The sequence below is a fragment of the Talpa europaea genome (assembly GCF_964194135.1).
Source record: "Talpa europaea genome assembly, chromosome: 12".
NCBI lineage: Eukaryota > Metazoa > Chordata > Mammalia > Eulipotyphla > Talpidae > Talpa > Talpa europaea.
In genome coordinates this window covers 68,538,883-68,557,307 of record NC_140079.1, presented here as the reverse complement: position 1 = coordinate 68,557,307, position 18,425 = coordinate 68,538,883, and the positions used below count along the sequence as shown (strand labels likewise).

Genomic DNA, 18,425 nt, shown 5'->3' with positions numbered 1-18,425 from the left:
TCCCAGGAACTAGCTGTGGGGATTATAGGGAACTAGCTGCACATTATCAAATGTCCGAGGGCTCCAGGGGCTCACCTGGATGAGACTGGGCCTCCTCAGTGGCAGACCAGAACCTTAAAACACTTCACGTCCTATCAGTGATGGGGTGATGGAGAAGGCATGGATTTGGGAGGCCTGCATGCAAATTCTCGCTAACCTTCGTAAGCTACTGAGCACTTGAAATATGCTCAATTCCAGTTCCTAAAAAACTGACTTTTTGTTGTTGTAGTTAAATGTTATTAATTGAAATGTTAGTAGCCACACATGGCCAGCAGCTGCCATGTTGGCTGGTGCTGTCTGGACTCTGTCGATGGCCACATTTGTTTTTTGGAGCAGCCATCTCATTCTGTCAACTGGCATCATTGTCTAAATCAGCAAAACCTTGTATGCCTTCCATTTTTTGTTGCTAATAGTACCCATCCCTATTTTTTTTTAATTTAAAGATTTATTTATTTTTATGCAAGAACTGGGGTACAGGCTAGAGGCATGGGAGGGTGAGAGGATTCACCAGAGACAGAGTGGGGAGCAGAACAGGCAGATGGACCGAAGTAACTGCTGAGGAGAGCAGCGGGTGAGACAGGAGAGGTCTGCCTCCCCATGTGGGTCTCTCCCTGGCTGGCGGAAAATCAAACTGGCGCTACAGAGGCTGCAGACAGCTTCACAGCACTGTGCTCAACTCGCTGTGCCACGGGGAGGCCCAGTATCCATCCCTATTTTTACCTGAGCCATCAGTCCTTTGTATCCAAATGTTAGAAGTTACTTTCATCTCTGAGCTGACTCTGCTTAGAAGTTTATCATTTCAGTTTTTAAGCAATAAAAGCTTCTTAATGAGATCTTAAAAACCAATGTTACCCTAACAACAAGTGATAAACTTGTAACTAGAGTTAAGACTTTCCACCTTTGACCTCCACATTTTCACCAGAGTGGCATGATTAGGACCATACTTCTACAATTAGATATTTCCCAACTCTACCTCCTTGGTAGCACCTGCTGGCAGGGTCAGGGGTGCGCCACACCTGTTTCTCCTCTCATCTAGGAGAAAAGGTCACTTGTTTTAGGAAAAGACTCACAAATAAATGAGAGTCAGGGTTAGGTTATGAGGCTGATGCCAGCTAAGTTTTTATTACATTAAAAAAAAAGTAACTGGAAATAAAAGTAAGTCACTTAAAATGAATGAGAGCTTCCAAACACCTGGTAATTCTTTAATGGCAGCATTTAGATCCACTGCCCAGGCCAGTTTTGACCCAACCAAGATGCTGGAAGGCAGAGCACACAGTTGTGCCCATCAGGGCAATGAGGGCGATGGATCCCAGGGCTCCCCGACTTCGCTTGCTCGGTTCTGAAAAAAAAAGAAAAGAGAAGTTATAGGGGATGCTGCAGAGGGACGCTGCTCACAGCATCCACAGCCATTCTGATGAGGCTTCTGGACTGGACATTAAAGCATCTCTCCTAAGAGGTCAACCAACTCTTTAGCCTAAAACTGTGGGCAAAGTACTGTGTCATAATAGGGCTGGTGGACTTCTGAAAAATCTTAGACTCTCTGGGAAATACGGTGGATACCACAGGGGAAGGGTGTGGGGTGGAAAGATGAGAAGCAGTCAATTTGATAGTGTATTGGTAGGCAACTGAGGCTCATATGCATATCAAGGTGTGAAGCTGTACTCCGAATTATACAGTTTTGTAAACAAAGGGCAAATCAGTAACATCTGATTTTAAAAAATTAGAAAAAATTTGGTATAATAGAGTAACATTGTTCTAGGACCTTCGGGAGTATTCCCCACTTCTCCAAAGAAGTAAGTACAGCTCAGAAAGCCTGTTTTTGCCTCTTCCCTCTTGGGAACAGCATTTAAAGTGGTAGGTAGAAGCAGGGGCTCTGGGGTTGCCCTGGGTTTGTATCTGGCTTAAAGTTGACGTAGCTCTGTGACCTAGAGCCTCAATCTTGCTAAACCTGGATTCCCCCATGTACAAATAGACTCCTGTTGACTAGATCATACAATTGTTGTAAGACTAAACAGCATATGCAACATTCTTAGAAGAGCAGGTGACACAGAAAATACTAACAGCAAGTCTGTTACTACTTAAAGGTTAGTAAAAGAGTAAATAATGGACCTTTCACCTAAAGATCAAGTTCCTTTCCCTTTTTCAGAAACTTGCTAACAAGACAAACGCAGCAGCAGCAAATTTCAAATGTGTGTCCGTGGCAGTTGCCCACCTATACTTACCTCCTGTGTAATAGCCATAAGCATAAAGAACTCGTCCAACAATCCAGGCTAAGCCCAAGCCAGAAACTATACGCTAAAATAGAAGAGCTACATTAGTATTTGCATTAAAGAAGCAGGCAATACTTTATTAACATGTGGGTTGATTACACAATGTTTTAGCAGAAAGTTAATAATTTCATGGAAATGGTAAAACACACTGACAAAATTAGGGTACAATTCAGATCTGTTTGGGGATGGAAGCTCGTGTTCACTTTCTCTTAGGTGGGGGGAGGAACCTGCCCACCTGGGGGTTGGAACCTGAGCCCTGGGGACTCAGGGCACAAGGGCACAAGGGAAGGAGGGGCCGGATGGAGGCCCAGAGTGAGCCAGAGGAGGAGATGACCTCTGTCAGGCTAGCAGAGAGGCCCTGTTGTCTCAAATGGGCCTCTAATTGGAGATGGATCTCCACCTCCAGCTACCATGTGAAGCTCCATTTGAACAACAAGGAGAATGAATGATGTAAACCCCAAAATGTGTGGTGTTGGAGGAGAAAGTCTCTATGTGTTCCCCAATATCTGAGGAGAGAGAGTAAACACTTAGGTAAGATGAAAATATTTCCATTTGGGTGCATCCTGGGGTCACCCATTTGGTCAGAGGGAGTCAGGAGAAAATAAGAAAGAAGCTATGTGAGAAACTACTTGTCACCCTTCTTGGTGACTCTCTGACTTAGTGGGGTGGTAAGGCTACTCCCTTAGAATTTTTAGTTGCTATTGGGGGATGTTAAATATCAGTAAGAATAGGAAAAGAATAAAAATAAAAACCCCAGCTCCTCAAGTCACTGTCTACGATCTCTGTGGTTTCTGCGAGGCCATTTTTACTAGAATTTCACGGAATGACCATCAACCTGGGAACAATATTAGCTGCCTGTCCGCAAAGTAGTTGTTAAGAGTGTTCGAAGGACTAAGCACAGAGAATGAGATCTAGGGAAGTGGGGCAGGAATGGGGGGTGCGGTGGACATCAGGCGATGCCTCATCTAGAGACCAGTGAGTCTATTCAGACCAGCCAACTTAGTCACTTGCTAGGACTGCAGCTCCCTAGGGCCAGGAGAAAGAAATATCTTCTCTAATGTTTCCTTGGAAAAATGTAAGACTTCAGGGTCTTAAACGATAGTGGCCATACTGGCCACTTCTTAAAAGCACAAGGATATTCAAGTGCAGACCAGGGGATTATGAAATGTTTAGCACTGGAAGTGTGAAGTGCCAGGATTCTGATAAGATCAACTCAGGAAATCTGGCCCCTGGAAAGGAAACACTTTTTCTCTAAGGCAAGCCCTGAATGGCAACTAATCAGGGTCAGATAAACTTGCTTTTGTAGGTGAATTATAGTGCAGCTCAGAGGGCCCTCCGGTGTTCTCATGGTCCACAGGACCCCTGACTGGCCCCCACCTCCAGTTCCCCCACTGAAGCTGTGCTGGCCTCATTGCTCACTGTGGACCTCACCCTCACTCTGTCTGGAAGATGTGGGGACATCTGCAGCACCTGCTTCCTCTCCTTCTTTAAGTCTTATTTAATCATCACCTTCTCAGCAAGACCCCTCTGCGCACCCACCCATTCAAAGCTGTCTCCCGCCCCAGTGCTCCCTTTGCACTATCCTTGTCTGCCCTTCCTGGCATGCATCATCTGCTAATGGACTACAGAGAGCAGTCAGGTGGATTTTTGTCTGTGTGACCTACAGTCTCTGACTCTTTTGTAGGCTGCTGTAAAATATTAATCACCCCAACTGATCAGCAAATGTTGCAAAGAAAGACTAGGCAAAAGAAGACTGATATACATGAACCTTTTAGAATTAGACAGACCTGGGTTTGAATGCTGATGTCTCTATTCTACAATTATCTGATATTGGGAAAGTTACATCATGTCCAAGACGTTTCTCGGAAAAGTTGACTTACTTTAAACAATTCTGTAAAAAGTAACTGAATAAGATTCTTTTAAATACATGATACTGAGACGGTGAAGATGTTTATTAAACATTCATTTCCTTCTCCCTTCCCTGACAGCTTAGTGCACTAAATGCAAATAGATGGAAAACCTTGGGAAAACTTACCGGGTGGTAAACACCTCCAACAGCTAGAAAAAATAAGAAGGGAGGATACACTTCCAACCTGGAATAGACAGAGACTTTTTTTAAAGAAGTGCCCTATTTAAGTATGCCTATGTAACACCTTGCATTCTTACTTGCTAAGTTAGAATCTTGAGTGTAAAAATAAACATTGGCTGGGGAAATAAGATGCAGTTACTAAGATCCACCTTTTTTTGCTTTGCCTGAGATTGGAAGAAATTCAGAACACGCTGAGTAAGGGAGCTCAAATCTAATGAACGGGGGAGGTCTTGGCAGACTGAGCAGATTTCTGTACAGAGCTCAGTGCCTCTCATGCCTCCGTATCAGTTTAGATGGAGCATCTGCCAACATTGGAGAAGGGTACTGCCACTTTGAAGACATTTTGGGGAGGACTATCGAGAATCCTGCCATTCTAATAACTACTAATCTTAATGTTAAATCTGTTCACATACATATATTTTTATGATACGTTTAATGACTGCCCATGATCATCATTATCCAGCACAGTGCTGAGTCAGATCACCCATTTTGCAGGTGGTGCCTGGCGGGGCCAACACTCACGTGTTCTGGTGGGCTCGCTGAATGCAGTTGAAGAGGTGCCCATTTTCAGGGTCGGTGCTGTACATGATAGGATACTGTTAAAAACAAAGTGCATGTTGATCAGCTGGTCAAAACACCATTAGAGTTAAAACAGCATTGATGCTTGTAATCTATCCCACAGCACCTTCTATCATGCCCCTCACAGGTGATACTTTCTGCTTAAATATTGGCAGCAACAAAGGTCTCAATTCTCAGAGGCAGATTCATTCTGCCTCTATTAATATTCAGTAAGAAGATTACGTCTGTGCCGTAGCTGCACAGGGGAGAGGCAGTGTGTGCCAAACTCTGTGCTTTTGACATTCTGCCATCACTGGTGGATTTCGGAGGCGTTGCAAAGATGCCACAGGAAGCGAGTGGCTCCTTCCTGAGAGTCATCACATACCACATCTTTCTAAAATTTCACTTAATGCGGGAACTGAAATTGAGTGCATGAGAATTTTAATGAAAGTGTCCCCTAAAAAAAAAAAAAAGGGAAACTAGATACAAAAACATTAAAAGAAAATCTAATTAGGGAGTCTAAACAGACACACACTTAAAATTGCTCCCCAGGGACAACGTCCATAACCACTCCTTCTAGATGAGCTAGAACTAAATAAAGTATTTACTAGGCCTCCTCCCTGGTTCTAATATCCCAGCCCAAGCTCACCTCAGTATCACCTATTTTTTTCTCTATGGGGAAATAGGAATATCATTTTAAGGCATAACTTTTAAAGTGGCACATCAGGAAACACAGTCATTATCAAACTCTCTTTAGAAAATAACACTCTTGGGCCTGCCTGGTGGCGCAGCGGGTTGAGCCCCACGCTGTGAAGCAGTCCACAGCCTCTGCAGTGCAGGTTCGATTCCCGGCTGGCCAGGGAGAAACCCACATGGCGCGGCAGACCTCTCCTTGTCTCGCCCGCTGCTCCCCTCAGCAGTGTCTTTGGTCCGTCTGCCTGTTCTGCTCCCGGCTCTGTCTCTGGTGAATTCTCTCACCCTCCTGTGCCTCTGACCTGTACCCCAGTTCTTGTATAAATAAATAAATCTTAAAAAAAAAAGAAAATAACACTCTTCCTAGCAAATAGCTCCAGCCAAGAGCAGATTGCTTGAATCCCAGCACACCTGGTCGTTTTGAAGACACAGAATAAAAACAAGATGGAAACGACTCCTCAGCAGAGCCCTAGAGGTTCTGCGTTTTGCTGCCAGGAGGGGGCAGCACTTCTGACAGGTACAGTTCTGGAACTGCCACCTGGGACCACGAGTGAGAACAGTCCTTGCCCACTCCTCCCTTACCTCCCCCTCTTCTTGGCCACCCCCTAGGGTGTATATACAAGCACAGCTGTGTCTCACTCACCTCCACCTTGTACTTCTTGCGGGCCTTGGCGACGTTGATGGCTAGGTGAGCTACCATGATGAAGCTGGCAGCGCCAGTTAGAACCACAAAACCATATTCCTTAGATAGCACGGCCATCCTGGCTCTGGGGAGAGAGAACACGTTAGGAGCCAGCCCAGCCCCGCGGCACCATCTGCATCAGTCGCAGGGAGCACGATGCTTCGTGACCAGCAAACACACACCAACAGCTGCAAAAAAAGGTTGGGACCTGATGTGTCTAGGAGGTTAGAGATGTTACTGTGCATCACACAACAGAATTTTAAAATTATCCAGGTATGGGAGGTCAGCTAGACTGGATATATACAAATACCCAGTCATTACCTGTACACCTGAAATGTGTATTATAATGTTGGATGTCAATGAAAGCTCAGTTTTGAACATTTATTTTAAATGATTCAAGTATGCAATATAGATACAGCACAGCTCATGATCATATCTTGTGTTCTCCTTGGGCCTGGGTGCTCTGGATCAACATTGCATTAACAAGATTTATTGAGACTGTTGCAGTAGACCCTGCAACAGAATGACATAGTCACTGAAAACCACTTTTTGGGAAAATATTTAATGTGGCAAAATGCTAAAGAGAGACTATAAAACTGTAAGTACATGGTGATTCCAGGGTTTCTGCTTGTGGGTGATCTGGCATGGGGGATCCTGTAAGGGCAGAAACCTTGGAGCATGTGCTAGTATAGTAGCAGAAATATCAAAGGCAGGGAAGGCCCAGTTCTAGTGCTTTGAAAGCAGAATATGACTCTTGCACCTGTAATGCTGTCAAGACATACAGTTAGGGGCAGCTTCTGGGGAAGCAGAATGCTGAAACCAAGGGCAACCCGTTGCGGCAGCTGCTCTGCTCTCAGAGGGAGAGATTGTGTTTGGGTGTCATCCTGTGCGCCAAGCAGAGAGAGTGTGCTTCCAGATACTTGTGGAATACTTGAAGCAAGCTGCAACTCCAGGTGGCTTTCAGGAAGGACCCTTAGTGATGAACTTAATGTACTATGTACAGTTGTTTTATAATGATGAATTCCTGAAATTTATACAATGTTATAATGCAATGTTACTTCAATAAAAAAATATTTTTTAGGGCCTCCGTGGTGGCCCACGGGAGTTGAGTGCAGCACTGTGAGGCTGTCCACAGCCTCTGCAACATGGGTTTGACCCTGGCTGGCTGGGGAGATGCCCACATGGCACAGCAGACCTCTCCTGTCTTGCGCGCTGCTCCCCTCAGCAGTGGATTTCAGTCAGTCTGCCTGTTCTATTCCCCACTCTGTCTCTGGTGAATCCTCTCACCCTCCTGTACATCTGGCCTATACCCCAGTTCTTGTATGCATGAATAAATAGATCTTTAAAAAATTTTTTTTTTAATAAAGAATCAGCTTAATTCACTCTGGGTTAAAAGAAAAAGAAACCCATCATTTTCCGAATCCTTATTTACCGAGGAGTCCAGAGATGCTCCTTAGAGTTGGCCTCTGTGGTTCAGGTGCAGATGTGGACACTGGGGAAGGGAAGGTGGTTCAGTTCATGGTGATTACACCCAGGCGGCTGCAGCCACACCCAAGGCTCTGCTGCCTGCAGCCAGCAGATAACTTCAAGGGCACAGGCATGAGCAGCTGATTACTGGCAGAGCTCTCTCTGGCATGAGCCTCCATTCAAAACACACACCACATTTTGTGGATTATATACTTGCCCTGGGTCACTAGCAACCCTTTTATTAACCAATGAGATAAGATTGTTGGGGGAGGGAACTGGGCCTAATACTTTGTCTTCTACATGATACCAGGCACACAAGAGTCCAAATAGTCCTTTCCATGCAGGTAGAGATTACTCTGCAATCCACTTCGTTCCACATCTAAGAGCATTTGCTAATCAGTAGGCAGTGTTACTGGTCACATATCAGCTGCATAAATTAAAATTTATTATGTGTGTAAATAAAAATGTATTTGGATATATATTTAAATATTAATTTATATTTGTAAAATATAAATTTAAAGTAATTTATACCCTTATACACAGCTGGGGGAAGTATGAAATAGAACCATTTGGCAGACAGCCTAAGGGGGCAGTTCTCACATTATTTGTAACTGTGGGCTCATTAATCCTAGTGGGACTATATCCTGAGGAAACAAGCATAAATGCAAACAGATTGACTTCAAAGACATATTCACTTCCACACTATTTGTAAAGGCAAGCCCAGGAATGGTACCGATGCCTAAGCATGAAGTACTAATTAAATAAGACACCCAGGGCCTCCCCTGGTGGCGCAGTGGTTGAGCGCTGGGCTGCGAAGCTGCCCATAGCCTCTGCAGCGCCAGTTCGATCCCCGGCCGCTGGTGAGGGTCCCACATAGCGCACAGACCTCTCCTGCCGAGCCCGCTGCTCCCCTCAGCAGTGTATTTCGTCGGTCTGCCTGTTCTGTTCCCCCTCTGGCTCTGGTGAATTCTCTCACCCTCCCGTGCTTCTGACTGTACCCAGTGCTTGTATGAATAAATAAATAAATAAAATTTATAAATAAGACACCCATAAAATGGGATATTATATAACCATTAAAAATATGAAGTACATATAAAATATATAATTTCTATATAAAATATGTTGAGATGGGCATAATATGCAGCATGCTAGGTGAAGACAAAAAAGTTCACCTGCAGTCTACTTTTAGTTTTCTCAATGACAGAAAAAATAGGAGGGACTCATAGGCCTTGGACCAGTCAACACTAACTACTTCTCACTCCGGGACTAAGGTGAGAGAAAAGGTGTGAGGTTAAGTGTTTGCAGTGTCACTTCCTAGAGGGAAAGGTGTATGACCATTATTAGCCGGGTGGCTAATGGGCAGAGGGTGGCCCTCTGGGTAGATTCAACTCTTACACCTGGAAAGAGCTTTCAAGGTATGAAGAGACCCAGAACAGCACACACCCTAAATGCAAAGATGGACTTCTCAGAGGTGAAAAAGAGGACACCTCCGCCAGGATGCACAGACCAAGAATGTGTTGTTGGCTTTGTTGCGTGGGACCCTCTGACAGCAGATTTCAGGGAAATGGCAGACGGTGGAAGTCCACAGGTTGGAGGTTAAGAAACAAGTGGGCTAGGAGGTGATGTATCTCAGGCAGTCCTACCTCCTAAATTTGCTCCACTGTTACATGCCTTATTGGCCAGTACAAGATCTACCTCAGCCTCTGAGTTTTCACTCCTGATCCAAGGAGTAGAGGGCCACCAGCACTGTTTGCACACTTGTTTCCTACTGGGAAGTTATCGATTACAAAATGCATTTAAAACCTGATCAATAAAAATGTTATATACTTATAAATGGGAACAGAGATCTTGTCTCCTGCTGATATTTCTTTTATAGCAACTGGCATAAAGACAGAAGCTCAATAGAGTACAGCTGTTCTTTGTTCTAGGTCAGTGTTCTTTTTTTTTTTTTTTTAAAGATTTATTTATTTATTTATTTATTTATTTATTTATTTATTTATTTATTTATTTATTTACACAAGCACTGGGTACAGTCAGAAGCACGGGAGGGTAAGAGAATTCACCAGAGCCAGAGTAGGGAGCAGAGCAGGCAGAAGGACCGAAGTACACTGCTGAGGGGAGCAGCGGGCGGCAGGAGAGGTCTGCGCGCCATGTGGGACCCTCCTCCGGTGGCCGGGGAGCAGCCGGGGATCGATCTGGCGCTGCAGAGGCTGCGGGCAGCTTCGCAATCCAGCGCTCAACCGCTGCACCACCGGGGAGGCCCTAGGTCAGTGTTCTTAAACCTCAGCAGTGTCAGAATCATCTGGAGGGCTTAACCCCCATCCTTCCCCTCATCCCAACCCCCAAGTTTCTAATCCAGCAGGATCACAGGATCTGAGAATTTGCACTTTTAACAAGTTTCTAGGTGATGCTGCTGCTGCTGTTTCAGGACCACATTGCATCTTAAGAATCACTGTTCTAGGGCCTCCCTGGTGGCGCAGGGGTTTAAGACACAACCTATGAGGCTGTTCACAACCTCTGCAGCATGAGTTCAATCCCCGGCCAGGGAGATACCCACATAGCGCAGCAGACCTCTCCTGACTTGCCCGCTGCTCCCCTCAGTAGTGTACTCTGGTCAATCTGCCTGTTCTGTTCCCCACTCTGTCTCTGATGAATCCTCTCACCACCCACACCTCTGGCCTGTACCCCAGCTCTTAAATGCATAAATAAATAAATCTTTAAAAAAAACCACTGTTCTAGATAAAAATTTTCAAGGGTTGATTTTATTCAACTGAAAAACCACAGGCATAGTCTTGTCTTGTTGATTCCCATTCTCCCAATTTCTTGGGACACTGGAGGAAACCCCTGTCCTTTGCCACCCCCGGGAACACATGAGGAGATCAGAGCAGAGAGTCCAGCTAAGCCCATGACATCTGCACTAAGTGCCCACCAGGCTTCTTCATTCAGCTCCGATACAGGCTCAGGTAAGACCACTGGGTGTCTTTTGAGACTTGACATCGTGAGCCCACTCTACAGAAGCCACTGGATTTTCAGACTTCTTTACATGTCCAGGGTCATTGCCAGATCAAAAACACTATGTGTCAGAGATGCCTCAAATCTTGAACATTCAGCCACATGACTTCAAGTGGAAGGGCTATTTAAGGATCCAGTGGAACCTCTAGCTAATTCTGCCTGAAATTTTTCATCACATCAGGCAGAAGAGCAAAACAGGAAATAATACACCAGCTCATACACCTGCTCTAAGACTTAGTTTATCCAGAGTGCTTCTTAAATGCTAGGTGGCATGTAGTTTACACCAACTAAACTCAATCCCCACAACAATCCTATGTGGTAGTTACTATGAATCATCCCCATTTTACAGATGTGGAAACAGAGGGAAGAGGGACTCAGCCACCTGGCTAAGGTCCCTCCACCAGCAACTGCAGAATTGAGGTCTGACTGCACACCCCAGTATCCATGCTCTTCACTATTATACCACTCTGCTGGGCTTGTCTTTTTATTTATTTATTTATTTACTTATTTAAAATAACCATCATATATATTTTTAAATGTTTATTTTATTTTATGCATACAAGAGCCGGGGCACAGGCCAGAGGTGTGGCAGGTGAGAGGATCCACCAGAGACAGAGTGGGAAACAGAACAGACAGATTGACTGAAATATGCTACTGAGGGGAACAGCGGGCGAGTAAGGAGAGGTCTGCTGCACCATGTGGGTAGCTCCCTGGCTGGCAGGGGGATCGAACTCGTGCTGCAGTGGCTGCGGGCAGCTTCATAGGTTGTGTCTTAACCCCTTGCGCCACCAGGGAGGCCCCTGGGCTTGTCTTTTACCCAGGAGTTACCTTACTCCTTCCTCCAGCCTCTGAGCAATGAGGAGAAATTCCTTCTTGAAGCTCCTGCTCAGAGGCAGTACTCAGCTACAGCCAGGCTTCCACTCTAGGTGCGAGGAGCTGGGTCAGGGCACAAATGCCCAGGCCAGGACAGACTGAGCTCCAGGGTCTTTGAGATACTTTCCATTCAGGATCCCATTCTCTCTGAAGGACAGTTTAACTTCTTCTTTTCCAGTGTGGGTGCCTTTTATTTCTTCTGGCTTAACTGCATTGCCCAGACCCCCTACAATGCTGAGTAGAAAAGGCAAGAGTAGACACCCTTGCCTTGTTCCCCATCTTATAGGAAAGCATTCAGTTTTCCCTGTAGACTGGGGGAGGAGGGGATCATCAAAAATGCCCTCTTGAGAACGCTTTAGAAAGAGAGTACTTCCATAGTAACTTTTCCTTTTATCAGCTTTTATTACTAGCCAAACAGAATTTTTTTTTTTTTGAGGTTCTACCAGTTTGGGGGAAGAAAACTAGGAAGAGTATTTTGAAGCTGGTGGGGTGTGGGGCATGAGGTGGCAGAAAAGCACCAGCTCTGGCAAGTTTCTAGGGGGAGAGGGAAGACAGCAGTGTCCTGTCACCAGCAGGGGCCTCAAGCTCCGTGGGACAGTGTGGGTTGATGGAATAGCACTCGGACAAGTCTTTGGTGGACACCCAGTGGATTTTAAGAAAGCCACAGGGCACCACTGCAAAGTCTTATTTTTGGATTGACCAAGCTAGGACTTAAGATGTGGCCGTGTCGTCTCACCCTCTAGAAGATGTGCTCTATGCCAGTGCCCATGCTGGCACCATGGAGTTTCACCACGATGTTGAGTGACAGTACACTCCTCTAGGAATCTTCTTTCCGGACAGATTCTCCCAGGAGTGTAGCTATTCCAGGGCCCACACTTCACTCGACCTTTCCTCCAATTCCTGCTTCTGTCCCCACCCACCTCATTTAGCTGGGGCAGGGGATCCTTCAGTTACAACGAGGATTGCCCAGAAAACTTCTTGAACTGCATTCCACTGAATACTCCTGGGCAAACTCTCCTTTACTCTCTTCTCAAGTCACTCCTGACTGCCAAGATAAATTCCCCAGGGCTCATCAACATTGCACAAATGGAGCAAAAGGCAGGTTTTATGGATCTGGACACTCACTCAAATACTTGTTATTTCTGAGTCACGAAGTTGCAACTTCTCTTTAATCAAATTATTTTTTAAGAAAGAGAGGGTTTTGCCTTTTGCTTTGTCCTTGTCCCCAACAAATAAAAGTCAGCTTGGACAATGGTAACCTCTAATTCCATGTGTGATATTATTCTCCTTAAATTATAATGCAGTTTCTCAGCTCTGTCTTTCTTTTTTTAAATATATTTATTTATTTATTATTTATACAAACACTGGGTACAATCAGAAGCGCGGGAGGGTGAGAGAATTCACCAGAGCCAGAGCGGGGAGCGGAGCAGGCAGAAGGACCGAAGTACACTGCTGAGGGGAGCAGCGGGCGGCAGGAGAGGTCCGCGCGCCATGCGGGACCCTCCTCCAGTGGCCGGGGAGCAGCTGGGGATCGAACAGGCGCTGCAGAGGCTGCGGGCAGCTTCTCAACCCAGCGCTCAACCGCTGCGCCACCGGGGAGGCCCAGCTCTGTCTTTTTTTAAGTATCCATGATGGGTCAGTGTTAATGTCCCATGATGGGACATGATGGGACCTTTCCCCAATGTTTCATTAAACTCCATATTTGGTTGCCTGTGTGATTAACCTAATCTTCCTATACATAGTCCCTTAATTTACATGACAAAAAAACAATACCCGAAGTCATGCAACCCAAGGATGCTAACTTAGAGGGTTGGTCTAATGATACCAATGAACCTCTGTGAGTCTCCAACATTGGATTGTGGTTCAAGAAACTCTGAGGTTACTGTGGGGATTGATTCAGCTCACTTAGAGAGCCCCTCAGTAGCCCCAGCCTCACTCTGCCTCCAGATGTTTCTACAAACAACAGTCCTCTGAATTATCTCCAGGAAGGGCAGCTGACCCTTCTGAGCCCATATATAGCTCAGTGGAGAGAGCCTGGAGGGAAACAGCAGAGAGCATTCCCCCATTTCTAAGATGGGAGAGCAAAAGGAGAAACATAGGATTTCTTTGGGTCCATCTCACATTTTTAAGATGCCAGCTCTGGTCACTTCTATTCCAAAGAGATGAAAAAAATCAAATACTTTGGAGTGTCAAAGTTTCAAATGATAGCTAGAATGAAAGGGAAAAAAAAAAAAAACAGTACATGGACATTTAATGGAAGGAAAAGAAGCCCATGGAAGGAAAAATAACTATTCCCCACAAATACATGTTCAGTAGATAAATCTCCAAGGGCTAAAATGAAAAGTCAGTTGACTAGGTATAGTATTATTTATCTGGGACTTGATTATTAAGTCAAGGGAAGCAAACAGCAGAGGCAGGTCATTACGTAGCTCTTTTTGAGTACTTTATATTTTTCAGTTCCTCATCAAGGTTGCTGGCAGACCTTTGGAAAGAGATTAATCTACCTGTCTCTGGATGTTGTCCCTTAAGAGATAAATGTTATTTTACAAATATATTCAGCTTTATATAGTTAAATAGCCACATCTTGGCAAGTTTCAGGTGTCATTTTATTTTTTTATTATTATTTTTAAAGATTTATTTTTATTTATGTACATAAGAACTGGGGTATAGGCCAGAGGTACAGAGGGTGAGAGGATTCATCAAAGACAGAGTGGGGAGTAGAATGGGCAGAGCTACTGAAATACACTGCTGAGGGGAGCAGCTGGCAAGACAGGCAAGGTCTGCTGCACCATGTGGGCTAACTCTTTGCCTGGGGATCGAACTCATGCTCCAGTGCCTGCTGATAGCTTCACAGTGCTGAGACTTAACCCCTTGCACCACCAGGGAGGCTTCTGTGTGAAAAGCACTAAGCACACACACATACCTGCATGGAACTGAATCCCCACTGGGGAAAAATGGCAATTCAGCTCTTCAGGAATCTAAGAATAGATTCATAAGAGGACAGAAAACCCCCCCCTGCTGGTGCAATGACAAACTTTCCCAAATAGATTCTGGACATATAAGGCTCAAGGGGCCAGAGTTCTCTGATGTATTGATACCTTACCCAGATGTGCTGGGCCATGCTGCACATCTGGAGCCCAGCCTCTCAGCAGTTGCATCCCAGGGACAGCCTATAGGCTATTTCCATGATGTGAAGGCAGCAAACTCATAAGGCAGGGGAGAGAATGGAAAGAAACCACAGGATGCAGAAGAAAATAAAAATTATACTAACTCATTCGATGAAACTGATTCAATAGGGTCACAGCAGGACAAAACGTCTCCCCTCAATGGTATAAGTCCCCACCTGCCATTTCCTCAGAACGAGGAGGAACAACTTCTTTATTCATGCCCTGCTAAATGCAAAGTACCAGGGGAGGCACAGGGTTGCAATGTTCATCAACACCCAGAAGAAGGTCCCAGCCCTCCAGAATATATAATCAAGTAGGGGGAAGATTACTTAGGGGGACCATGGGACAGGAATATAACAGATTGGGATAAAGGCTCTGAAGGACAGAAACAGTGATGTGAGAGAGAGAACACAGGTAGAGAAAATAGCAAGCATGTAGGCATGGAGACAGAAAAGGGCTGTCCTTGTGCAAGGAAGAGAAAGGAAACCAAAATGTCTAGACATTAAAGGGTACCGGTATAGATCAGAGGAACAGTGGTGGGAGAAATCAATTATTTTTTAAAAAGATTTATTTATTTAAGCATACAAGAGCTGAGGTACAGGCCAGAGTGTGGTGGGTGAGAAGATTCACCAGAGACAGAGTGGGAAGCAGAACAGGCAGATCTACTGAAATACACTGCAGAGAGGAGCAGCGGACAAGGCAGGAGAGGTCTGCTGCGCCATGTGGGGTACCTCCGTGGCCGGGGATCAAACTTGTGCCACAGTGGCTGTGGATAACTTCATAGTGCTGTGCTTAACCCCTTGCACCACCAGGGAGGCCCTGAAATCAATTATTTTTAATAATACTTATTAAATGTATATTATTTACAATGTGTCAAGAACTGATCTAGTAGCTTGCCAGTATTAAATCATTTAAATTCTCACAGCATCCCTGTATTATTACTTCTTCTTTGCAAATGAGGAAACTGAGCATCAGAGAGATTAAGTAATCTGCCCAAGGTCACACAGTTAACCTTGAGAAAGCCTGGATTTATACACAGGCTCCAGAATCTATGCTTCCACCCCCTGCCTAAACTGCCTCTTCAATGAGTTTAGAGAGCACATTTGCCCACTTCTGACCTCTTCTGAACCATTTCTACCTTTCTAGACCTTCTCCAGGGTATAAAATGTATTAACAAGAATAGAAAGCTAATAATTAACTACAAGTCTGTGACTAATGAAAGCCTGAGCTCTTTCTAATTGGATGGAAAAAACACTTGGAAAAGGTCCACACAGAGCTTTTATTTTAATGAGTGTCAACCCTGAGATATGACAAAAGGGCAGATAATACAAAGAAGGAAAAAATTTCCTCCAAAGTTTCAGGTATACGCAGAAATCGGCACTCCATTTTTATATCATGATTCCCACCCAACCTGCCTCTTCACTGGTATTACGCAGGAACTGGGGAAACTAACCCCCTACTTCGAGAAGAGAAAAACAAATCTCAAATGACTCACATTAACATCACTTGGATTTTCCAGCATAAGAAATATGTGCAGACTGTAATTCTTAGCAGCCGTTGAACCCCATTGGGGTTCCAGCATTTTTGAATGGAGAAAATGCCTAGGCAGCTGGCTTCTGCTGAAGCTCAGGTATAACTCTTTCTTGTTTGTCTGCACTTAGAAGGAAGTGGTGGCACAATCAGTCATATTTCTTAGGCTGGAGATTTAAATGTCACTTATTAAAAAAAAAAAAAAAGAGAAAAAAGTCACCAAAATATTAACCTCCATCTTTCGGTTATTGAACAAGTGAACTCTAGAAAGAACTCAGAGGGTGAAGAGTGACCTATGATTCCAAACACTGAAATCCTTAAAGGCACGTGCCAATGTATTAGGAAGGCTGTCTCATTCCTGCTGCTCTTTTCAAAACAAACATAGGGAGGTAGACACTGTAAGAGACAGCGAGGTAAACTCAGGAATTTTATTTACATTAACTTACCTGGTGATAACACCTAAATTGTTCTTTTTCAGAAGGATGGTATACTCATAAGTGGTTTTAATTAATTCAGTTGCTAAAACAACAGCAGTATACTCTTCTAAATAAGCATTGTTTTAAAAATGGCAAATGGTTTGTTTACAATGTACAATGCACAAACACTTCACAGCCATTGTGGCTGGCAACAGTGTTCTGAATTTAGATTCAGAGTATTTAAATATAAACACGGGGAGCAATATATTTAAATACAGCCAGCTGTGCAGTAGGCACTAAATTACTTTTTGACAGATTGCTCTGTCATCTACTTCATTCTAGATTGCTCTGGTGGCTTTCCAACCTTTCTCTGGATAATGGGGTAAAGTCCATCTTTCAAGTCATTTGATGTCTTTGCTAATCTCCAGGTTAAGAGATTCCCTTTCAGGATTGTGAATCCTCAGAACTAGATGGTAGGAGGAAGTCTAAATAAGACTGCCCTCCAGTTTTGTTCCTTAATTGAAGGGAGGCTCTGGAGTACAGTTTCAAGGCTGGTCACAATATCTCCAGGGTTTTATATATAGTAACATCTGTTAAAAAAAATTGCTTGACGAGGTTTTCTATTTCTGTAACACTGTGTCAGGAGGAAAGCTTAACAGAACCTCTTCCCAGGGGTGAAATTATTTGTTTGGATTTGAGATGTTAGTTTTATTTATCTCAGTTAAATTTAACTCTTGTGAGAAAAAACATTCTTGATCCCTTGAGTTGGATACTATGCTCTCATTACTGAATTCGTTGAACAGCCTGTAACTCTGACCAGTATCCTTGGGTGCTTCCCAGAAACTGCATTCAGGCTACCGGTGAGCTGCAGATTCCCAAGAGAGTCCTTGCTCTAGCTCCCGCTCCCCAACCCCTTCCAGAAATCTAAACGCTGCAGCAATTCCTCCTGACTACGCCCAGGTCTACCACACCTACACAGAACCATACGTACCACGGGCAAGCACAGGTCCTTTCCTCCAGGACAAGCGACTAAGGCCCCAACCCCATCGCTCCTTTCTGCCCCACCCACCAGTTTGCAGTTCCTGCCCTTCCTTTCCCACACTCAACAGTCCCCTAAGCTACTCGTGACTCCCAAGGAAAGTATTAGCAGAAGTCACAACTTCGGGGAATGACTCACCAATGAGTCTCCACCTGGGTCCACCGCCCTGCAGCCGCCCCATCGCAGTGACCCTGGGGCTCCCTGCAGCGATCCGACAAGGAGGGAAATTCTCTGACAGCTAAGGCAGAATCCTAATTGACCATTCCACCTCTTCCCGGGCAGTGTCTCCTCCTCTAAGGCAGCAGTAGGAAATGACCCACTAAAGCTTCCAATACACACGGACAAACGTTTCCATGTGGCAGGAGGAAAACAAACTAATTCCCCGGTAGGTTCTTCCCCAGGGCTTTAGCAACACATCTGCATCCGCAGCAGACACAGCCCCACTTCAGCGCGGTTACCCATCAGGCCTGCAAGGGCACCTGCCCCTGCAGCGCCCCGCCCACCCATCTTGTGCATCAGGGCTGCAGGGGCCAGGTCGGTGGGCTCGAGGAATCAGGGAGGAGGAACCCTGGGTTTGCACCGCCCGGGCA

General features: G+C 45.0%; 1 protein-coding gene across 1 annotated transcript; it reads right to left on the bottom strand.

Annotated features, from left to right (window-relative positions):
• Nucleotides 1-1,241: 1,241 nt before the first annotated feature.
• Nucleotides 1,242-6,409, bottom strand: MGST3 (microsomal glutathione S-transferase 3; the record flags this gene model as incomplete). Its single annotated transcript, XM_084250358.1, has 5 exons — nucleotides 1,242-1,378; nucleotides 2,262-2,334; nucleotides 4,345-4,402; nucleotides 4,921-4,994; nucleotides 6,293-6,409. 5 exons carry the CDS (start codon nucleotides 6,407-6,409, stop codon nucleotides 1,242-1,244), a joined length of 459 nt encoding a protein of 152 aa, XP_084106484.1.
• Nucleotides 6,410-18,425: the final 12,016 nt, after the last annotated feature.